The following is a 25,590-nucleotide window of genomic DNA, read 5'->3' as shown; positions in this document are numbered from 1 at the left end:
GTTTCTTAGTGGTAAAAATTGCGAAAACGCACTAAGCGGCTCTCTGCTTTGTCAGGGTATTAATTTACACAAGGCCTGCGATGGTTCCTCTAACAATTTATCCTGCCACATAAAAGGTTCACCAGCTACAGTGATTGATCCTATTTTTAGGCAACTTTCTAATGGAAGTTACATGTTGAATGATCACAACTACTGTGGCATGTTGCCAGGTTTAGCCTATCTCGTAACTGTGTCAGCCAGGGTCACTTGCTGTATGCAAGTATTGTTTCCAAAAACCATGACAGACCAGGAGTCACCACTTTGGCCTTCACTGAACATCTCTTCTATACAAATTGATACTTTAAGCAGAATGAAAGCCATTCTTTAACAGAAAACTGTGCCATTGACCTCGGCCAAAGAGACCTATGATCTGCAAGTCGCAAGGACTTCTGCAGAGATACACAGCCTATTAATTACAAACTGCCCTGTACATTTCTCATGAATGTTAGGACGTATCTTAAACATGTCTGATATGAGTGGGATTGTACATGTATTTAAGACGATTTTTTCGGGACTGTTAGCGCCTTTTGAAGCAGTCCTAGGAATATTTCTAAACTTCGTGCACTCTGTGTTTGGCAGACTGCCTCTCATTTTGGGACTCGCTGCAGGGATACTATTTTTGCTCCTACTGCTTCGATATGGCAATCCAATCCACAGCAGACTCCCAGATCATCGTGGATATTACTCTACTGGCGATGAAGTGTCATGAGCGCATAGTCCACATTTTGGCATTAACTTGTTTAAGAGAATTGAATACCACATGGTTTATGTCATTCAGAACAATCTGGCAAGATTGCATCTTACCTGTTCTACGATGCTTGCTATGTGGAGAAGAATGCAAGTTAGACATCTGTCTCACACTCCCATCAGTCCTGCCAACGGATGTTGATACTTTGCTTGGACCAGTGACGGCTCATGCACTGTGTTGTCCCCAGCGGCTACCAATTTTGATGACGGCATTTATTGAGATCTCACAGACGCAAAATGCTGACGGTGAGGTACGAGAGGAAAGCAGCACATAGGTACCCAATTCGAACATTGCTAATGCGACCAACGCTGACGGCGATGCCTCACATCTAAATGCAATTATTCTTCTCAACGATGTAATCCAACTTTCACCTACAATGGTAGACAAATTCTTTCAGACTTAGAAGATTTGATGTTTTCTCCAAACAATAACACTGACTTTTGATTCGGCACACAGTGTTCTGAGGGACTGTGAATTGGACCTTTATTTTTTCATAACAAGTTTCTAACTTTGGAACTCTATTTTTTCTATGATCAAACTTTTGTTTTTCCAAATTTATATTTTTCATTTTTTGGCACAAAGTAATCTGCCTAATGTAGAACTATTCATAGAGAACTAGAATTCTTTGAAAACTTCCAAGAGACAATATTTGACCTTGTCCACAATCACACATTTTATATAATCTGCCATGGAATCGTCTTGACTTTTTCTTCTGTAATTAAGAGCCATTTCATAAATGTATTTTTGTGATTCATTCGGATAGAATTTTCAAATGTCAAGCTATGTGCTTTGAATGAAACATTGCTTTAAATGCGTACAGCACATATGCTTTTCGTGTACAACCAGTACAAATGCATTTTTACGTATTTTGGGTGGGTTTTAAAACATCATGTTTAGATATGTTTTAATGTGTTTAGAACTTAGTAATGTCATACATAAGAAAGTGGAGTGGGTGTTGTGTGGCGTTTTAAGCTCCGAGTGAATTTTCCCGATTCATGCCCTTATATGGATACAATTCACATTGCCCTTATATAGGCATAGAAATCAATCCCTTATTTAGGCATAGCCCATGCTACCCAAATACAGGCATGGCTACTTCCACCTGTACAAAACTTCACAACAACTTCTTGGAAAACTAGCTTAAGCAGTCAGGGACTTCCCCTTGCTTGAATATTGATTTGTCCAGGGAACTCAGTTACTTTACAAAGAACAACTATTCCCTAGGGGTTCTTTGCTGACGTTCCTATGCCCGTCTTTGCTCCAAACTATAGCATTCCTAAACACCTTCAAGGTATAAATATACCTTCACTTGCTCTAGCAAGATACGGTGGTTTGGAGCAGTTCGACTATCTACTTGCCCGACGCAGCTCGCTACAGCAAGTGCCGAAGGAAATCGACTCTCCAGCTGACGCACTGATCAAGAGGCTGCCTTTCTCCTGCTGAGAATCCAGCTCTAGTATTTCCGGCTCCCCTTGTGGGGTGTTGGGAAATCGAGTCCTGAGACAGAGATACCAGACCTCTTTCATTGTGATCAAGGTAGGGAGCTGATTGGAACCTAGAGAAACCTTTGGTAGATTCTTGGCAAAAACAACTAAACCCATGCTACACAATACTCTTTCTTTAAAATATTTTTTTGAATATTTTTTTTAAATTAATTTATTTATTGGCATTTTAGAAAAACAGACACAGAGGACATCGGCATCAAATCGAGGCATTGAAGAATACACACAACGTTTCAATATCTGAGCTAACCCTCTACAAATGGTACATTTCCATAAACACAGAGTGTGGACCATCCCAGCCTGACAGCGAAAGACCTACAGAGACCTGAATGTATTGGTTTACCTTCCCGGTGATGCTACACAATATTTACTTCTTCCTTAGGTTAGGTACATTGAGGTAGGCGTATTTTAGAAGCACCAGTTGAGTATTTTAGTCAATGTTATTTATGTATGTATTTTTATATGGCTTAGAAACCATATAATGCTCTTACAGTATTATTTTATATTACTATTCTCGCTATACGCATTATACTTTGCAGTCTGCATAACGATTGTAGCAGTTCACTTCTCTTGCATGAGAAAGAAGACTTTTCAATAAATCCTTTTTATTGAAAACGCCAGTCTCTCTATTTCTCTGCAACTCTGTTGAAACAAAGCATGCACGATTGGCTGAGTGAAATACATATCTATTGTTTCTACAACTCAGAAGATATTTTCTAGTCCTAGGGAAACAAAGTTGTCAAGTTGTCAGAAACTAATCCCTTCGTGTGTATTCGAGAAAGTTTCTAGTGACCTCTGAGTTAGCTGGGACACACACAATTAAGTTAAGTATATTTGATAGCGACTTTGTTGACCTGAGTCCTACGTCTAAGCTATAGAATAGCAGAGCCTATTGGGAATATAGGAACTACACTACACACGGTATGCTGCCTGCAGGGCATTAAAGAGGCCAAATAAGGGAGGCCAAAGAAGGGGGGGGTGCATGCCCACCCTTTTCAGTAAAAAAAAGCCACAGGGGGTGAGGTCTCCAGGCTCTCTAATGCTCAGGGAGGGGAGTCGCACATCCCTCCCCCCAAAAACAGAAGTCTGCTGACCCCCCAGGCCCTGGCCCACCCCACCTGGAGTATTTTAGAAAAGCCAACCTTATTTTAAATTTTTTGATTTGGTGGCCAGTGGGTCTGATAATGTTTTTGGCCCCAGCTGAGCATTCCTCTGGGACTGCCCCAAGCAGGCTTAGGGGGGCAGGGTATCCTTATCCAGCCCCCTATATTTTGTAAAACTTTTATTTAGGACAGGGCACTTAGTGCAAAAATGCCTGTCACCACATCTTTGTTGATGTGGTGGCAGCCAATCTGATCTTATCTCTAGTTCTTTTGGCTTCGTTAATCCTCTTCCACATGATATAAACAATTATATTTGAACCTTAATGGATTTACACGAAATTGCAAAAATCCTGCTATGTGGACCAAGATTCAGCTTTCTGCCAAATTTGGTGTAATTTTGTCCAGCAGTTTTTGTGGTGTCGCTCTTCAGCAAGTGCGACGCAGCTCCAGCAATGCGCTGCTTTTACGGCACAGATGCGTGACGCATCTGTGCCGTTTTTGCCACATGGTGCGCCGCAATGTAAATGCGGCGCACCATGGGTGGCGGAGCTGCGGCGCATAATAACTGGCGCATCCCTGGGGATGCACCAGTTATTGTAAATCTGCCCCTATACATTTAGCCAACGAGGGAGCACTTACTGATTAGACAGTAGAAAGTACTCCAGTTGAGTAGAGGTATTGTACAAAAAGGTGGCATCTTCGTGGACAAACACGCAGGGCGGGATTCATTCTGCCCCCTGTAGACTCATTTTTTGTGCCCTTCTGCCCTCTGTTAGACTCGTTTTCCCCTTGTTTTTCTGCCCTTCTGCCACCTGTTAGACTCGTTTTTTGTGCCCTTCTGCCCTCTGTTAGACTCGTTTTTTGTGCCCTTCTGCCCTCTGTTATTCCCTTGTTTTTGTGCCCTTCTGCCCTCTGTTAGACTCGTTTTTCCCTTTTTTTTTCTGCCCTTCTGTCCTCTGTTAGACTGTTTTTTTGAGCCCTTCTGCCCTCTGTTAGACTCGTTTTTTCCCCTTGTTTTTCTGCCCTTCTGCCCTTTGTTAGACTGCTTTTTGTGCCTTTCTGCCCTCTGCATCACCACATCATCACTCAGCGCTACCCCAGCATCACTCAGCACCATCACATTATCACTCAGCACCACCACACTATCACTCAGCACCACCACAGCACCACTCAGCGCCACCAGAGCATCACTCAGCGCCACCACAGCATCACTCAGTGCCACCACATTATCCCTCAGCACCACCACAGCACCACTCAGCAACACCTCAGCATCACTCAGCACCACCACAGCATCACTCAGCACCACCACAGCACCAATCAGCATCACCACAGCACCACTCAGCGCCACCACAGCATCACTCAGCATCACAACAGCATCACTCAGCACCACCACATTATCACTCAGCACCACCACAGCACCACTCAGCACCACCACAGCATCACTCAGCACCACCACAGCCTCACTCAGCACCCCCACAGCACCACTCAGCACCACCCCAGAATCACTCAGCACCATCCCAGCATCACTCAGCATCACCAGAGCACCACTCAGCACCACCACAGCACCACTCAACACCACCCCAGCATCAATCTGTGCAACCATTCAACAACTGGTTCAAATATGTTCTCTCAATGTTTCAAACTTTATTACAAATGTCACAAAAAGATGTCACAATAAAATACACTGAACATAATCTTCACAAAAGTTATTTACAAAAGTTTAAGCTATTGCCATTATAAATTAAAATCACTTTTATTTAAGTATTAATTATTTAAAACAATTAAAAGCCATTGTCATTTTTAATATTAACTCAGTCAAAGGGAAATCCCGGGTGTACACTATATCAGCTACGTATTATGTTGCTGTATGTGTTCTGACCAATCATACAAACATTCCTTCTAGGTACATTAAGGCACAAAACTCATATGGGGATGAAACATTAGATAAGGAGTTCCACACTAAAAAGTGAACGTTCACAGTCTCCTTAATTTTTATAAAAGTAAAAACCTCTAATTATACAGAAATCAATTAAAAATCCAAAGAAGACTCTTTGGACAAGTACAATAAAATTTCAAAGAACAATTAATAACTCATTACATATAATATCACAATCATAAAAATTATACAACAAAGGAGAACAATATTCAACATTAATACAGTACATAAACAGTTGAATTCTTTTTAAACCCCCTAACACTGTGGCTTTGATATTCTCTTGCCACTACTAGTATAGATCCACTGGTCTTTTCTTTGATATTAGTGGTACAGTAGACAGTATCAGCAATACATGAGTATCTGCTACTTCCTTGACCTTGTTTGGATTCTAATTCCAATTGCGTCGACGCGTTTCGGTGTTATAGTACTTGATGTTGTAACACCTGACAAAGGTATTAATTTAGCTATTTTCAAAACCAACACATAAATAAAGAAAATTGTCATTTACAAGACCAATAGCTCGAACTTTCCTAATGCGAGACCTATTGCATTGCAAATGCTTGTTTTTATATCTGTCAGTGCTTCCTGTTGAGGTTTAATTTTTGTGACAGGCGCCTCATTGCCTACTTGTAACTATTCTCTGACCCTGCTTCAAGGGTCAGAGCAGGGTCAGAGAATAGTTGCAAGTAGGCAACGAGGCGCCAGGAAGCACTTACAGGCTTACAGCAGCAGGTGTCCAAGTTGAAGTTAATTTCTTTGTAACCCTTTTATAAAAGGTTACAAAAAATTAGCTTCAACTTTTGCACCTGCCGCTGTAACCCTGTAAGTGCTTGGCTTAAAATTCGTCCCCGCTGATTCGCGGATTTTACTGCAATTTCGCGAGATTCGCGGATCGCGAAATCGCAGAAAATCTGCAAATTCCGCGAGCGGAACGAATCTTCAGCCCATGCTTAATCTGCTCACTCATGAATATATTAGCCTGCCTGTTTTTTAAACGAACAATGCATGAGCATTTCCTGGTTTTATTAATGATTGATTCATTGTCTGAACAGTAGACCATTTCCTACCTGCTTCATCTCGTAATAAACAATCATGACTGGACCTTATTACAGCAAGATGATTTGTTTCCCTTTTTGTTTTACTACACATTTTTAATAAAAACAAAAAAACATGTCTGCTTTCTTTACAGATTGAACAAGTTAACCAGCTGGCAGTTTTTATGGAGGCTATTCTAAACTACCATAAACAATCTGCGAACATTCTGGAAGATCTTCACGAACGATTCCAAAAACAGTAAGACTGAACATCTTGGAAGAAATACAGGCAAATCGATTGATAAATCCATACAAAACACAAAAAATGGTTCCTTTTAAAATATTGAACAGAAGAGAGTGGAACATAAGCCCTGTACTTCAAATTCACTACCTCCTCTCCCACAAAGGCCAACATAGACTTTAAAACCAAAGAAATCAGTTGCACATTCCTTCCATTCACCTCTTCTTCAATGCTATACACTTCTTTATTCTCCTAACCCTGTCACCTATATAGTTAGGCAGAGCATATAAGTATACAGTCATACCTACCCATAGCCCAACGAACACGCAAATCTTGCACGTTTTCTTTCTTAACCTGTATTTTCATAAAGACCATTAAGAGCAGGCTCAAATTCTGAGGACCAGTGACCGTCTGTTCAAGAAATATTTACATACCATGCACTAACCTTGAGTAATTCTAGTTTGTAGTGTGCCTAATACAAATCAAATAATTGTATTGTATTGTAATTGCATTTATGTAGCGCTTACTACCCCTGATGAGGTGTCAAAGCATTTTTTTGGCAAGTAGCACGCTACTCCGGAACCCATATAGGATTAGTGTTGAATTAGTATAGTGAAATATGAAAGTAATTTGCATGGTGGATAGGGTAGTCAGTCATTTAGATTCAGAAGGATAGCAGAGGGATAGAAGAGGGAAAAAGGTTTGCATTTCTAGAGCGCTTGTTACCCATGATGGGGTTTTGAAGTGTTCTTTTCGGCAAGTAGCACGCTATTCCGGAACCCTTAAAGGATTAGTGGTCAATTATTATAGTGAAATAGGAAAGTATTTAAGTGGTGGATATCAATCAGTTATTTGGATTGAGATGGATAGCAGAGGGATAGAAGAGGGACAAAGGTTTTGCTGCATATATATATAGCAGTGGTGGAATGTGTGAGTAGGTTTTTGGCCAGGGGGTATGCAGAAGTCCTATTAAGCAACACCCTGAAGAGAGTAAGGGCCATTCCCAGAGACTCCTTGTTGACACCGAGATCCAACATAAGGAAGGATCCGAAAGCTACAACGGCCGACAGTGGGAAGTTCAGATTAATAACCCCCTTCTCCGCTGGGGCAGGTGAATTGAGGGCTATGCTTCGCAGAAACTGGCCCATTCTCCAGACTGATAATGTGCTTAGGGAGGACTTACCAACACACCCACTTATCACCTTTAGCAAAGCTAGATCACTTGGGGACCATCTAGTGACCAGTCATTTAGAAAAACCTCCACCCAAAAGTAACACTCTGAAAACTATGGGCGGGTTTTACCCGTGTGGCAAGTGCAAGGCCTGTGCAGGTAGCAAAAGGGTGTTGTCCGTTGTTGTTCCTGACACAGGCAAAAGAATGCAGATTAAGAAATTCATCACATGCAGCACGCCCCTAGTGGTTTATTGCCTAACCTGCCCATGCGGTCTCCGCTACATAGGGAGTACCATTAACATGCTGAAACTACGGATTCTGGAACATCTCAGAGCGATTGATAAGGCGGATCCATCTTATCCAGTCGCCCAGCACTTTGCCGAGAGGCACAACAAAGACAGTAGTCAGCTACAGTACTTTGGCCTGGATACCATCAAAAACAGTGCCAGGGGGGGAGATCGCCTACGACGACTACGCAGGCTAGAGTCACTATATATCATAGACTGTCTACCAAGTGGCCTAGGGGAATGAATAGTGGGGAAGAAATGGTATTCCATCTAGGTAAATGATGTAATAGGTCCCCTGTAGGTCCCATCTTGGGTGATTAACTTTCTGGAATTTGGAAATTTTCGCAGTATTTAATGAGATTCAGCACCCTGCTGCTGAAGTAATGATATAATGTTCTTTAATGGTTGGGGCAAGATGCATCAATATGTATTAACTGTTTGAACTCTGTGTGCTATGATTGACTATTGGGACATGTCGTTTGACGGTATTTGATTATGTTTTGAAGCCTCATAAGACACTGTGTACATTAGTGATCATTAATTGTTTAGTATTGCTCTATGATGAATTTTAGGTTCAAAGGGCTCTTTGATTCCTAATAGGAGAATACTATGAGAGATAGCACATATGATATTGCTTAAGTGTGATAGAGATTTGCACTGATTTCCTGTTGGTTCTCCTTTTAGTTTGTCTATGCTTTTACAGACATCCTTTTCTTTAATTTCGGGCATATATCCCGTTTCGTGTTTGGGTTGGATTCACTCATTATTATCTTCTAAGAATGTGTAGCCATAATTGGCTCTTGTGGGCTGCAATATATTAGAGGACAAACGCCGATCCACGGCTGTATGTTATGTGCATTTCTTGCATGGTGATCAATTATACCTTCCACCATAGCGTCTGTACCTATTTTTAGGTTGCATAATGTCACACTGCATAGTGTTTTGAGTTTTGTGTATATGGTCTATAATAACCACTACAAAATGGAGCACGCAGTTGTTGGGAGGGTTATAGTCTTATTTCTATGCCCACTACTGTGATATCACCCTTACACGAATCATATGTGTATATATATATATGCACCTGGGTTGTGCGTGTGGACACACACACACTGAAGAAGGCAGACCGCCGAAACGCGTCTGTGGTGTAGCTCTTGAAATAAACAAACTCTGTGACGAGGAACCTCCCGAGTGCTGTTTTCATTCCTGGGGACAAGCTAGGAATTGATGAGCGCAATATATATATATATATATATATATATATATATATCCAAAACGGGTCCTCACCAAGGCACTCAGAGCTTCATTTAGCCGCGCTACCTCGAAGAAAAACAGCAGGACCAGGTATTCCGTTAGTTGAAATTTTTATTTGGCAACAAACGGCAGCATAACGTTTCGGCCTCTCACAGGCCTTGATCACATGGTGCTATGCAGTCGAAAGGCAGAATTTAAAGTGCTAGTGCTGAAAACGGTAACCAACCAGAATAGGGTAAAGTGCATAGTGCAATAGACATAGTCAAAATACTATGGAATTTCCTTATTGCAAAAAATCGCGCACTCAACCATTTCACCAATGTACAAAATTAATTAGTAGTTTTTCTTAACAGTGTTGGGATGAATCCCCCTCACGGAACACTAAGCAAGTGTTAATCTGTATATCTTACATGTGTATAAATGCACAGGTCGATTCTATAATACCCGGATCAATCCGTTGGCAAAATCAAACACATTATGATAAGCACATGAACAGACAAATACTCTATACATTTGTGCAAAGAAATTTAAAAAATAGGCTGCAACAATTGCTAAGCTTTTATCAATGTCTGGATGAATCCACATATTCGCTATTAAAACATTGCCAATTTAATAGATACACGTATTTGTCTGAGCCATTGTTAAAGTGCATACACCGTTGGAACAGGCAACCTGATTTAGAGATACCCTTGAATCCGCTTGAATCATTGGCTAGCTATAAATTCATGCTGGTTGGATAACCGAAAAAAATGCAAGTGAATGTGAATGTGATTAAAATATATACAGACAGATCCAAATTCGATTATAAACATGATCAGGATGTGAAATATAATCTGATCTGTCGACTGAAGCAGTAGGATCACTGGACAAAAACAATGACATCGTGAAGGTACATGTATCCCTAGACAAACCACTGGCCAAGCTGGAAGTACTGAATACGAACCATGTTGTCGGATGTCTGAATAGGACACAAACAATAGTACCTCGAGGAACCAATCAATGGAGATGAAAATTACAGATAGCAAAATTATAAACAGGTGTACAAATCTTCTGATGCATTCAACCCATTGGAAAATTTGCTATCTAGCATGAGAATGTAGCGTGTTTCCAATCTTCTCAGCGCCGCTTCCTTGTTGCCACCCCTTCTCATTGGTGCAATAGTGTCTATGGCATAATATTTCAAGAGAGAGCTGTTGCTGTTATGTTTCTCTCTGAAATGCCTAGCAACTGGATATGCTGGGTCGTTGGACTTTATGGCCCGTAGATGTTGAAGGACCCTTTTGTGCACCTGCAATTTTGAACTGCCCACGTAACGAAGGCCACATGGGCATTCCAGAATATACACGCAGAATTCACTTTTGCATGTGATTTTTTTCTTTATTTTACAAGGGGTATCTGAAAATGGGATGTAATACTCAGTCTTGTTCACTCCCTGAATACAGGCTTTGCATGAAGCACATCTTCTGAAGCCTTTGCTCCCCGACAACCAATCTTGTTTATTAACTAACTCAGGGCTTGATTTCACTAGCGCATCCTGCAAGGAAAAGGCTTTTCTATAGGTAATCGCAGGTTTTGTGGGCATAAATTTACCTATAGTGGGATCGCATTTGACTAGACCCCAATGCCTATTTACAATTTTTCTAAGCGCACCATGCTGGTTGTTAAAGGCCCATATGAGTCTAGTAGGTTGTTGTGTTGGGGCTATGGTGGAAGTACATATCCCCCTATGTACTAGGGCTTCAGACCGGGGTATTGCATTGGCTTTCCTGATGGCAGCCAGGATCACCTTTTTGTCATAACCTCGGGCCAGAAATCGTTGTTTGCACTCTTCCTGGACTTTCTGATACTGTGCTTCAGTGCTGCATGCTCTTCTGATCCGCAGCATTTCCCCGTAGGGGATGCTGCGGATCAGATGGGGAGGATGGTGGCTTTGTGCATGCAACACTGTATTGCCAGCCGTAGGCTTCCTGAACAGAGATGTTTGAATTTCTCCATTGATGATATTAATGGCAATGTCCAAAAAGGTGGCATTCGAGGTGCTGATATCAGAAGTAAATGACAAGTTGTAATTGTTTTTGTTCAACTTGTCGATAAATTCTGTGACCTGTTCGGTGGTTCCTTTCCAGATCATGCATACATCATCGATGTATCTGAACCACCGAACGATGTGATTCCTGCAAGTTTCAGAGTGTTCGCCAGTGAGGACCTGCCTCTCCCAGTACCCCATATGAAGGCAGGCGTAACTGGGAGAAAAACAGGCCCCCATGGCTACACCCCTAACTTGCTGGAAATGCTGTTTATTGAACATGAAGTAATTATTGTTCAAACAAAATGTTATCATTGATAACAGCATCTTGTTGTGTTCTGCAAAAACAATCGGGCGGAACCCCAAGTAGTAAGCCACTGCCCTAAGACCATCCGCATGGATGATACTAGTATAAAGGGCAGAGACATCGAGTGTTACAAGCAGGTATGATGGATCCCACTGCACAGTGCTTAGCTTTCTTAAAAAGTCACTGGAGTCTTGGACATAAGAGGGTAATCCTAACACATATTCCTGCAAGAATGAGTCCACATAGATTGTAGTGTTCTCTAGCAACCCCCCGCGTGCAGAGATGATTGGTCTACCGGGGGGTTTCTGCGAGTTCTTGTGGATCTTGGGGATCAGGTAGAGCACGGGCATAATAGGGAAATCATTTTTTAGATACTTCAGTTCATCCATGCTAATGAGGCCTGATGAACGCCACCCCATGAGCAATGAATAAAATGTACCTTGGGCATTTTTAATAACCGCCAGATCACAGTGTCTATAACAGGAGATATCATTCAACTGGGCGGTTGCCTCTTCCAAGTACAAGTCCCTTGCCCACAAAACAATGTTGCCCCCCTTGTCCGATTGACGGACAATCACATTGCCCGCTTTTTGTATCTTTGCCACCAAATCAGTATATCTTTTGTTACAGTTGTTTCTGTGATTGTCGTTCCTCTGTGTCTGTGAGTATAGAGTCTTAATATCTTTCACTACGGCCTCCTGGAAAATATCTAAATTATCGTGCAGCATCTGTGGAGTATATGTAGATTTTGGCTTGAATTTTGAGAGGTTAACCATAGTGTTGCCAGCTTGGGAAGCACTGTCAGCATCCGTCTGTTGAGACACAAATTGTTCTTGTCTTAGGCTTTCCATGTCTTGGACGAGTGGCAAATCATGAACATTTAGTGGTGTACTATCATCACTGGCACTGACATCCTGATTCCTGGGCTTGTTGTTTAAAAAATGTTTTTGCAATTTAAGTTTCCTAGTGAACTTAAATAAGTCTATTCTAGTGTCCGCATAATTAAAATTTCTAGGCGGACAAAAAGATAAGCCCAAAGACAATGTTTTCAGTTCGGAATCTGTAAGTTGTAAGGAGGTTAGATTGATGATAGAAAAATTGGACACACCTGTTTGTTCTATGGCTGTTTCTTCTTCTTGCTCCACTGTTTTTTGTAGGGTTTGCGTTTTGGAGCGTCGTCCTGCTCTGGCTTTTCGGCGCTGTCGTCGTTTGGCGCTGGGGTTTTTGTTGCCTTTTGGCGATTGGCTCTGGGGCGTAATATGTCCCTGTTGTCTTCGTTCACCATCTCCATCTCTTGCGCCATCGTGAACCGGGTAAACCCCAACCCCGACCGGGTTCTGCCTCCTTCGTATTCCGAGCCGCTATCTACATTGGAACTTAGATCCACATTTGATGAGCTGGCTGATGATGTGGCCCGTTGGGCTCCTTGCTCTTTAGGAGGCATCGTGCTTTTTGGCGGCTGGGACGCTTTCCTGGCATCATACTTCCGTGCAAACGTAAATATGCGACCTTCCAGATAGTCTGTTTTGTCCCTTTGGAATTTGTACTGTTTGCGCCTTATGATGATGTCCTCCTCCTTCTGGACACGAACCATCATTTCTTTTTGGAGTTTGGTGCTTTCTGCCGTCTTGTCGGTGCTTTGTTCCTCAATCTCGAGGTTCAGCGCATCAATTTGACTCTGTATTTTTAAACGGTCCGACTCAGCATACCGGACTAGTATTTGCACCAACTTCCTTGAGGACTCCAAATTGCACTCCGCCCACTCCCTGAGCATCTCTGGGTCAGGCTGGTCATAACTGGGGGCCAACAGTTCTCGCAGCCCCCTCGGTATACAATTGACTTCTAGATATCTGCTCAGGGAGCGGTGCTCCCACCACTTAGCCTGCTCACGTTTGATTAGTTTCTCCAGTTTCTTATACAGGCCTCGTAAATTCACAGCACTGTCATTGCTTTCCACAGCGGAGCCTACTGCAGTCGACCCCCCAGCCGGGGAGTCATCAAATACATCGAGGGCTGCCACTTCCCTCCCTCGTCTACCACCAGCTGCCATGTTGCAATACAGTCAATGATATACAAAACGCGTAAATCCGCGTCACTCACTGGTAATGTCGGTTTTCAAGACGAATGCAGATGTCCGACAAACCGGGAAAAACTCCTTCACGGAAAGTGTCCTTTGGCGCCGATAACCACGAGCGAGCTCAACAGCCCACGCGCCCGACTGCCGTCAGAACGCCGAGTCGGAACTCCCTCTTCGGATCAGCGCCTCTCACAGGATATTCCGGGGCAAGGCGGTAACTCTCCAACGAGAGACAACAATCCCTCCGGGTCACCGGAGGTAGCAGCTTCCTGCCGCCAAGCCGACAATTATATATATATTCAATCAAAATTCCCATTGTTGAAAAAGAACGTACTCGACACTCCAAAATTGCTGGTGCACATAGAATTTAATGGCAGGAAGCAACGCGTTTCACCTTTCGGCTTGATCACGTGATCAAGCCGAAAGGTGAAACGCGTTGTTTCCTGCAATTAAATTCTACGTGCACCAGCAATTTTGGAGTGTCGAGTATGTTCTTTCTCAACAATGGGAATTTTGATTGAATCTAGAGGGTGGCCGGGAGCCCTACCTCGACCCACCCGTGAGCGGAACTGGCAAGTTTACCAGAACTGTTTGAATGCGAGATATATATATATATATATATATATATATATATATATATATATATATATATATATATATATATATATATATATATATATATATATATATATATAGTGCACTTGTTAACTCTGATAGGGTGTTGAAGCGCTTTTTCGCCGAGTAGCAAGCTACTCCGGAACCCATAAAGGATAAGTGCTAAATTAGTATAGTGAAATATGAAAGCGATTTGAGCGGTGGATGTTAGTCAGTTATTTGGATTGAGAAGGATAGCAGAGGGAGAAAAGGTTTTCATTTATATAGTGTTTGCTGCCCCTAATGAGGTGTTGAAGCACCTTTTTCGATGGGTAGCACGCTACTCTGGAACCCATAAAGGATTAGTGGTGAATTAGTATAGTGAAATATTAAATTTGAGAAGTGGACATGTTAGTCTGTATTTTGCTCGAAAACGATATTGGAGGGATAGATGAGTGAAGTATTTAGAATAATTATTATTATTATTTTGTTTTGAAGGTCAAAGCAGTAGTGGGAGGCTTGGGTGAGAAACAAGGGATGTGGAGGGGAAGATTCAGAGGGTAGACTTTAGAAAGGCTTGTTTTGGGGAATCAGTATAGTAAAATAGGTGTCAGATGGTGCAACGAGGGGTAGAGTAGGGGGGAATCTAGAAAGGGCTATTTTGGGGATAATAGTAGTGCTATGGGGTTTGAAATGGAAGAGAGAGTGGATGTAGAGGATATATATATAGAGTTATAGGGTGAGAAATAGGGTAGTGCAATGGAAAGAGTAGTATAAAGAGGTTTGAGATGAGTCAGAGATTTGAGGTAAAAGATATGTTGAGGTGTAGAGTGAGATATGGGGTAGTGCATTGGATGGATGTAGAGGATATATATTGGTAGAAGTATAGGGTGAGAAATAGGGTTTTGCAGTGGAAAGAGTAGTATAAAGAGGTTTGAGACGAGTTCGAGAGTTGAGGTAGAAGATATGTTAAGAGAGGTATAGGGTGAGAAATAGGGTAGTGCATTGGATATGCTGAATCAGAAGAAAGTCATAAATATATAGATCCATGGAAAGTTTATACATGCATAAAGGAAGTAAGTATATGGAGATTAAAGAAATGAATAGAGGTATAGGTTGAGAAATAGGGTAGTGCATTGAATATGCGTGTATTTATTATTTTCATTATTATTTTTGTTTGGGAGAAAGTAATAAATACATAGATCCAAGTACATGTAAGGTGCTTAAATGCAAAAGGAAGTAAGTATAAATAGATTAAAGATGCATTCGATAAGCTCTGGTTTTCGAGTGCTGTACTTAAAAATGTATTTATTATTAAAACAATTGTTCGACATGTTTATACAAAGCAATACACATATATAGGTACATATCAATAGTACAAATAAATGCTTATATACAGAGGGATGTGCTGTATATTTCTGTTTGCGTATGGTGCTTATGAGGGGAAGAGCCAATTCTTGAGTAGTTTTCTGAAGATAAGGTGGCTGTCGGTGGATCTTATGTTGGGGGAAAAGAGTTCCATATTTTGGCTGCTTGAACATTGAAGGATGTGCCACCCATCGTTTTTTTCTTGTATCTTGTGCTTTTGAGGCGGGGTACCACTCTAAAGCAGAGGATCCTATGATGAATGTGTTTGGCGATTTTATTCTTGATGAAGAGCAGTCCCATTCCATGTATCACTTTGTGGGTGACACAAAGCATGTAACATGTAGCCTGGTGCAGGGTTACTGCACTCCTGTGCTGCCACTGTTGTTTACATTGTTGACTTAATCTCAAATCCCTTACCCGGGTATTTCAGCCTAATAACGTGCTTATTGGCTTATTATGAGATTTAGGTTTATTGCAAACTCTGTGTTTTTTTCCCACAGAATAATGTTTAAAAAAAGAGAAAAAAATGTTGTCCCTGCATCCATGTCGTGCTTATTTTGATTTTGGTACCAATTACATTTGCAATGAACGTAAGAGGATTGCAAATGTCAAATTACTTTACAGTTATTCTAGGCTAGAAAGGGGATATTTGTTGGACTATATGTTTTTTTCTTTTTGTCTAACTGGTGGATCATGTCTTTTGTGTTACAGAATATGTTTTGAAAATGTTGTTCCTCCTTTGTAAATGTTTCTTTAAGCTACCTGCTTTTTGCTGCAGTGGGATTATACGAATGCATGACATCAAACCTGAATCAAGTAACTAACCATGACCTATCTTAAATTAATTAATGTTTCTATTAACATCATCTGTTTCCTTTGTCATAGGGTACATTCCAAAACAATTGTAGGTGAAATGACACTAAGAGCTTCAAGAAAATGTTTATTACAAGTACAAACCCATTGGCTGAAAATATTTTTACAGTGTGGCCTCAAACATCGTGTTGTCTTGTCGCGTGATGTTAAATCGACGATGTGACATGCGATCCAATTACATTGCGGCATTTGCGTCGCAACTACGTGTGATGAGATAATGGCAGGTGTGACGGCCTTTGCGATGTAAGAGCCGCGATTGAAAGTGCCGCGATAACATTGTGTGCGACGGATCGTCATACAACCGGTCAGAAGTGTTGCTGCTCTGATTTCTTCCAGTCTCTGTGTTTTTAAACTTCCTGGTGCGCGATAACCAGAGTGCATGGCTGGCCCTGATTGATTTGTGGGAAATGTAGTTCTCAACCCAAAGTTTGAACATACTGAACTTTATTAGATGTTCCGATGTATTTCACTGTGGAGAAGTGTGGCTCAAGTGGTTGGAGCGGCAGACCCTGATGCAGAGGTCTGGCCTGGACCATCGTTCAATTCCCCGCCTCAGCTGGTGTTGGGCTCAAAATTTCACCTGACCTGACAATTCTCGCCTCGGTGCCTATTCCAATCATGGAGTCCCACTCTGCATCTCTGGACAATAGCTTGCTTAATCTCCACGACGGCCCCTCGCAGCGGGATGCCTGGCTTTCACCTTGGAGATGCCCAGTAATGGGTTATCTAACAGGCGAATACCAGGACGGGTTCCCTAAGCAAGCGCTTAGAAACCGGTCGGTGATACAGCGCTATATAAATGAACTACATTTACATTTACATATATTTCAGCAAGGATGTTCAACTGCTCATAGCTCGCTATCCATATTTTTGTAGGACCAGGAAAAATCAGATGTTGCCTGCAAGGGCAATGTTAATTCACAGATACAGGTGACGTCTGTTTTTACAACATATACATTTCGGATAGTTTGTTCAAGCCGTCTACAGCTGTGTTGAATTTAACTATAGGCAGAGCTTCTCATTGGATCAATTTTCGCTCTAAATCCCCTCCACAAGAGACTTGTTCGACTTTAGATATTATTGTCCAAGTCAAACCCTTTTCTTGATGGTTGTTGCTCTTCCAATGGTTAACCAATGGAGCTGACTGTATGTTTTTCTTAATTCTTGATTTATGTTGTGTAATCCTGTGGCAAACTTCTTGATTAGTTTTGCCAAAGTATAGTTTAGGGCAAGGGCGTCAAATGCCATAAACTACTACTTTGGCGCAGCATGTGGTGGCCTCCTCCAGCCTTGGTCTAGGGGCAGGGCTTTCTGTCACCTAGAAGTGCAAAAACGCCCATGCTGCTGCTACCTGAGAATCCAGTTACTCGAAGGAAGGCAGTGAAAGAAGTTCAACCCTCCTGGTCGCTCCTCCTGCCGCACGGTCCCCGTGTGCCAGGGCCTCCCTCTGCCTGCCGCCTTCCTGCCAGGTCCTCCCGCTGCCTTACTGCCTGGTCCCCCTGCTGCCTGCCTCCTGCCCCAGGCCAGCCTTGCACGTTCCCGCGTGCTTGGCCCCCCTGCTGCCGGCTGCCTGACCCCCAACCCTGCCATAGCACGGTCCCCAGGGGCCAGGTCACCCTGCTGCCTGCCCGACCCCTGCCCCTGCCCCCTGCCCGTCACCTGCTAGGGTCAGCCCTTAGGCCTCCCCCCTCGCCGCTCCGCCGCTTTCCCGCCATTTTTTGCTTCCCGCCGATCCTACCCCCACCCCTCCTCCCCCGCCGCTCACTTCCCCCCTCCCCGCCGCTGCGCCCCTGCGGACCGCCCCCTCTTCCCTCTGCTCGCCCCTGATTCGCCTCCCCGCTCCCGCCTCCCAGCTGCTCCTCCCTCCCTCCACCCCCCCACTACGCCATTTATGGCAGAGTCCACGCGTACGCGCAGCGTGCACGTGCAGCGTGCACGCGCAGCGGGCGCGACCTAAGCGCGCCGAAGGCGCGCCAAAGGTAAGCCCGTCTTCGCCCGTCCGTGCCTGGACCGCGCCCAGTGCCAGGACTCCTGGTTCCAGCAGACCCCAGCCCGCCCGCCGGACGTTCGATGCCGCCACCCTCAACGCCCTCAACGCCGGCCGATTCCCGGGCTGCTACCGAGCCACCCCGAGACGCACCCACGGACCCTTCTGCTGCAACTCCTGCAAGTTCACCTGCATCCGGACCTGCACTACTCCAGCACCAACCAAGACCAAGACGAGCAACAACAGCAGCCACCTGAAATGCATCCTACTCAACACCCGCTCTGTCCACAGGCACGCCATCGAGATCTGGAACCTACTCGACACCACAGCCCCAGATGTCGCCTTCTTCACGGAAACCTGGATGAACGCCTCCTCAGCGCCCGACATCGTCATCGCCATCCCAGACGGCTACAAGATCATCTGAAGGGACCGCATCAACCACATCGGAGGAGGCATCGCCATCGTCCACAGGAACACCATCCGCATCACGACCAACACCGACGACACCCTCGCAACCGCCGAGCACCTGCACTTTCAGGTCCACATCAACCCCAAGACCACCCTCAGAGGCACCCTCATCTACAGACCCCCGGGACAACGCACACAATTCAGCGAAGACATCGCCGACTTCATCAGCCCGCACGCCCTCTGCTCCGCTGACTACATCCTCCTAGGGGACCTCAACTTCCACCTGGAGAACAACAACGACCGCAACACCACCACCCTGCTGGACAACCTCGCAAACCTGGGACTCAAGCAGCTGGTGACCACCCCCACCCACTACGCCGGACACACACTCGACCCCGTCTTCTCATCCAGCAAGGACATCGCCTTCAGCCACGCCACCGGACTCCACTGGACGGACCACAGCTGCGTCCACTTCAGCTTCGGAAGGACCACGATCCACCACCACCAGCAACAGGTTGCACGCAGGAGCTGAAACAAGATCACAGCCGACCAGCTCGTGACCTCCCTGAGCATGAACCCTCCCACCAGCACAACGAACCCTAGCCAGGCGGCCACCAACCTCGCGAAGTGGATCAGCGACTGCGCAACGAGCTCGCCCCCCTGAGGATCCCACCTAGCAGACCCGGTAGCAAGAAAGCCCCATGGTTCACCGATAAACTCAAGAGCTCCAAGAAGAACTGCCGAGCCCTCGAGAGAACCTGGCGCAGAGACCCAACACCGGACAACATGACCGCCCTCAAGCTCGCCACCCGAAAACACCACCAACTCATCCACGCCACCAAGAAAACTGCATTCAAGGAACGACTGGACAACAACGCACACAACAGCAAGGAACTCTTCAACATCGTCAAAGAGCTCTCCAACCCCAACGCCGGAAACAACAACATCACCCCTTCGCAAGACCTCTGCAACTCCCTCGCCTCCTACATCCACAACAAGATCGCGGACATACACAACAGCTTCAGCACTCAACCGACGAACGCCACGACCGAACCACCACCCCTCACCACCACCCTCTGCGCCTGGACTCCGATCAGCACCGAAGACACCGTCCGCACGATGAACTCCATCCACTCCGGATCTCCGACCGACCCCTGCCCTCACCACGTCTTCAACAAGGCCAATGCTGTCATCGCACCCCACCTGCGGGACATCATCAACACCTCCTTCGACACCGCTACCTTCCCGGAGAGCTGGAAGCACGCCAAACTCAGCGCCCTACTCAAGAAGTCATCGGCCGACCCCACCGACCTCAAGAACTACCGCCCCATCTCACTACTCCCGTTTCCTGCAAAAGTCATCGAGAAGACCGTCAACAAGCAGCTGGCCGCCTTCCTCGAGACAAACGGATCCCTCGACCCCTCGCAGTCTGGCTTCCGGGCCAACCACAGCACCGAGACCGCCCTGATCGCAGCCACCAATGACATCCGAGCGCTGCTCGACAACGGAGAAACAGCAGCCCTCATCCTCCTCGACCTCTCCGCGGCCTTCGACACTGTCTGCCACCGTACCCTAGTACAACGCCTCAGCAACGTCGGAGTCCAGGAGAAGGCACTGGAGTGGATCATCTCCTTCCTCGCCAGAAGGACATAGAGAGTCCGCCTCCCTCCGTTCAGATCTGAAGCCACCGAAGTCATCTGCGGCATTCCTCAAGGCTCCTCGCTCAGTCCAACCCTCTTCAACGTCTACATGAGCCCCCTCGCAGACATCGCACTCCAGCACAACCTCAACATCATCTCCTACGCCGACGACACCCAGCTGATCCTCTCCCTCACCAACGACCCCGCCACCGCCAGAGCCAACCTTCATGAAGGGATGAAAGAGGTAGCCGAATGGATGAAGAACAGCCGCCTGAAACTGAACTCGGACAAGACGGAAGTCCTCATCCTGGGATCCTCACCCGCCGCTTTGGACGACTCCTGGTGGCCCCCCGCCCTAGGCAGCGCACCCAAACCAACAGACCACGCACGCAACCTGGGCTTCATCATGGACTCCTCCCTCTCCATGACCAGACAAGTCAACGCCGTCTCCTCGTCGTGCTTCAACATCCTGCGCATGCTACGTAAGATCTTCCGGTGGATCCCCACCGAGACCAGGAAGACAGTCACGCAGGCCCTCGTCACCAGCCGTCTGGACTACGGCAACTCCCTCTACGCCGGAACCACCACCAAACTCCAGAAGAGACTCCAGCGGATCCAGAACGCCTCAGCACGACTCATCCTGGACATCCCCCGTCGCAGCCACATCTCCGGACACCTGAGAGATCTGCACTGGCTCCCGGTCAACAAGAGAATCACCTTCCGTCTCCTCACCCACGCACACAAAGCCCTACACAACCAAGGCCCAGGATACCTCAACAGCCTCCTCAACTTCTACGCTCCCAAACGCCAGCTTCGATCGACCAGCCACGCCCTCGCCACCGTCCCCCACATCCGAAGAGCCACCACAGGGGGACGGTCCTTCTCCTACCTCGCCGCCAAGACATGGAACTCCCTCCCCACCCACCTCCGCCTGACCCAGGACCACCTCGCCTTCAGGAAGCAACTCAAGACCTGGCTGTTCGAGCAGTAGCGGACCCCCCTCCCCCAGTGCCTTGAGACCCTCTGGGTGAGTAGTGCGCCATATAAATGCGATGATTGATTGATTGACAATTGGTGTAAGCTTCATGTTTCCAATATATATTTTTATGAGCAAAAAGAGCACCTTCAATGGTTTTGTCACATCACAGCAAGTACAAGTCCCTTATTTGTGGTGTCCTACAATTGGACGTAGTCCCATTCGATCTCGTAGGGTATTCTTTAGTGGAATACTTGGTAATGCAGCCCGTACTATTTGGTTTGCAAAACGTCGTTCTTTTTTCAAAGCAAACAGCCGGTATCTTGCGAGTGATGGATCAATATCTTCAATCAAATGCCAGTTCTGATTTATGATTTTTTTCAACAGATTGGAATTGGGCCAAAAGGTTGTTACACAGACAACTTTATTTGTTGGTGGTTTATCTTTCTTCTGCAGTAGGGTCTCACGTGGTGTCCACCACGCTCTTTTCATGGAGTTTTTAAGCAGCTTTTTAGGATATCCTCGATCCATTAAGCTTTCCAATAATTTGTTGGCATGGCACATGTACTCATCCTTGAAGGAGCAATTACGCTTAATCCTCAGAAATTGCCTGAAGGGTAGATTTTCCCATAAACTGTGTGGATGGTGACTTCTTGTAAAGCGCTGTTACCAGCCTGTTTTCTGAGGGATAGAACTCTACATCTAAAAAGGCCATTTTTTTCATGGCATAATTCAAGCTGTATTTAATATCAGATGACCTTGCATTTAGCCATTCATGAAATTGGAGAAACTGTTGTTCATTTCCGGTCCATACCAGTAATACGTCACCTATTTAGCGAACCCAATTAGAAATACATTCTAAAATCTAAAAATGGGTTGCTATTATATATGCACTTTTCCTCAAATTTGGACATGTATAACACTGCCAGCTCAGGGGCAAAAGGACAACCCATTGCCACTCCTTTTACTTGGAAGTAAAAATCACTTCCAAATTTGAAGTAATTTTTACGCAATGCAAAATTCGCCAATCGTACAATAAACCCTGTAGGAACTCTTTCAGGTTTTCCTCTTCCATTCAGGAACATTTCAATGGCAGCTAGCCCATCATCCGGTGTAGAGTGAAACTACATCGAGAGTAACAAGGATGTGACTGCCTGTCTCAAAAATCATTGATTCGACTTTGGTCCTATCAGCAGCTTTGACACGGTTGATCACAATCTACTCATCAAGGCTCTCCGAGATAGGGTAGGTGCAGATTAGGAGGTCCTACACTGGTTCTCCTCCTTTTTACACAACCGCTCCCAAAGGATAAAAATCAAAACCTTTACCTCCAACCTACACCCCATCAGTAGAGGTGTCCCCCAAGGCTCTGTGCTCTCCCCTCAACTGTTCAACATATACATAAAACCCCTCACCACCTTACTCAAAAAAGCCAACATCTCCTTCCACCTATATGCAGAAACCACCTCCAACCAACTCTGCAAAGAAACTGGAACAAAATCACCACGGACCAGATCTCCGCATCGCTCCTTCTAAACACCCCAGCCCACTCTTCCAACGCAAACGAAGCCGCCGCCAACCTCACCCTATGGTTATCCAACACCGCCGACACCTTAGCACCACTGAAAAAACGTCAAAGCAAACCTGGCAGCAAAAAGGCCTCATGGTTCAACGATGATCTTAAGAAGTCCAAGAAACTCTGCCGCTCCCTCGAAAAGGCCTGGAAAAAAGACCCAACCGCCAGCACCAAGGACGCCTTCAAAAACGCCACCCGCACTCACCACCAACTAATCCGTAAGGCCAAGAAAACAGCATTCAAGGATCGACTTGACAACAACGCCCACAACAGCAAGGAACTTTTCAACATCGTCAAGGAATTTTCCAATCCCTCAGCAAACTCCAACGACATCACCCCCTCTCAAGCCCTCTGCGATTGCAGACATCCACAACAGCTTCGACAACCAACCCGGAAACCACCCCACCCTACCATTTGCTGAACATTCTCCCCCTGTGAACACCCTTAACGACTGGAACCCAATCTCCACTGAGGACACAATCCGCCTGATGAATTCCATCCACTCAGGATCCCCCACAGACCCATGTCCTCACCACATCTTCAACAAAGCTGACTCCGTCATAGCACCGCACCTCCGAGACGTCATCAACTGCTCCTTCAACTCTGCCACCTTCCCGGAAGACTGGAAACACGCTGAACTCACCGCCCTTCTGAAAAAACCCACAGCGGACCCCACCGAACTCAAAAATTACCGCCCCATCTCGCTCCTTCCATTCCCGGCCAAAGTCATCGAGAAAGCTGTCAACAACCAGCTCGCCGCCTTCCTCGAAGCCAACAAATCCCTCGACTCCTCACAATCTGGCTTCCGAGCAAAACACAGCACTGAGACCGCCCTCATCGCAGCAACAGACGACATTCGAACTCTACTGGACAATGGAGACACAGTCGCCCTCATCCTCCTCGACCTCTCTGCAGCATTCGACACAGTCTGCCACAGCACCCTTCTACAACGCCTCAATAACATCGGAATCCAAGGAAAAGCACTTGAATGGATCACCTCGTTCCTCACCGGAAGAACCCAGAGAGTCCGCCTCCCACCATTCAAGTCCGAGGCCACTGAAGTCATCTGTGGCGTACCACAAGGATCCTCACTCAGCCCCACCCTCTTCAACGTATACATGAGCCCCCTCGCGACCATCGCCCGCCAACACAACCTCAACATCATCTCTTACTCGGATGACACTCAACTAATCCTTTCTCTCACCAATGACCCCAGCACCGCCAAAACTAACCTACACGAAGGAATGAAAGAAGTTGCCGAATGGATGAAACAAAGCCGTCTGAAACTGAACTCAGACAAAACAGAAGTCCTCATCTTAGGTACATCCCCCTCTGCATGGGACGACTCCTGGTGGCCGGAAGCCCTTGGAAAAGCACCCATCCCGACAGACCACGCACGGAACCTAGGCGTCATCCTGGATTCTTCACTCTCAATGAACAGACAAGTCAGCGCCGTATCCTCTTCTTGCTTCAACATTCTTCGCATGCTCAGAAAAACATTTCGCTGGATCCCCACCGAAACAAGGAGAACAGTCACCCATGCTCTGGTCACGAGCCGACTGGACTACGGAAACACCCTCTACGCAGGCACTACCGCTAAACTCCAGAAGAAACTCCAACGAATCCAAAACGCCTCAGCCAGGATCATACTAGACATTCCACGCAACGAACACATCTCTGGTCACCTTAAAGACCTCCACTGGCTACCCGTCAAGAAGAGGATCACTTTCCGACTGCTAACCCACGCACACAAATCACTCTACGACATCGGACCAGAATGCCTCAACTCTCGACTGTCCTTCTACACCCCCTCCCGCCAACTACGTTCTTCCAACCAAGCCCTCGCCACTGTACCTCGCATCAACAAGACCACCATGGGAGGCAGATCCTTCTCATACCTGGCTGCTAAAACATGGAACTCACTCCCCGCTTACCTTCGCCTTACCCAGAACCACCTAGCATTCAGAAAGCAACTTAAAACGTGGATATTTGACAAGTAATTCCCCACCCCTTTCTAAGCGCCTTGAGACCCTCTGGGTATGTAGTGCGCTATATAAATTCTCTGACTTGACTTGACTAGATCTATCTGCAAACCTCCTCCATTGATGAAATTCAGAGACTAAGCAACACTCTTAGAGAAGTCCAACACTGACTATGAACAAACCACTTTAAACTCAACCAAGATAAAACTGAAATCCTCCTCATCTCCAAAAAACCCTCATAACCCTCAAATCGAGGAATGGCTAAAAGCAATAGATGCTCTCAACAGTAATCTCGCTCTGGCAAATTCTGTAAAATCATTAGGGATCACCCTAGACCCAAATCCTGATATGGCCAAACACAATAAGAGCCCCACAAAGAGTGCCTTCCTCAATCTGAAGTTACACAATAAAATAAAACACTTCATCCCGCCCAAGGACCTCAGACAAGCCACTCAATCACTG

The 25,590-nt window shown here is 45.5% G+C and overlaps 1 protein-coding gene across 1 annotated transcript in view; it reads left to right on the top strand.

Annotated features, from left to right (window-relative positions):
• SH3GL3 (SH3 domain containing GRB2 like 3, endophilin A3) overlaps nt 1–25,590 on the top strand; it is a 762,914-nt gene that overhangs the window by 457,042 nt on the left and 280,282 nt on the right. Inside the window, exon 6 of the mRNA XM_086959002.1 lies at nt 6,518–6,621. Coding sequence (XP_086815128.1) covers nt 6,518–6,621 — 104 coding nt within the window. The remainder of the gene's footprint in view (nt 1–6,517; nt 6,622–25,590) is intronic.

Source organism: Lissotriton vulgaris, chromosome 2_1, assembly GCF_964263255.1.
Source record: "Lissotriton vulgaris chromosome 2_1, aLisVul1.2, whole genome shotgun sequence".
NCBI lineage: Eukaryota > Metazoa > Chordata > Amphibia > Caudata > Salamandridae > Lissotriton > Lissotriton vulgaris.
The sequence above is the reverse complement of the archived record's forward strand: the minus strand, read 5'-3'. Positions and strand labels throughout refer to the sequence as shown.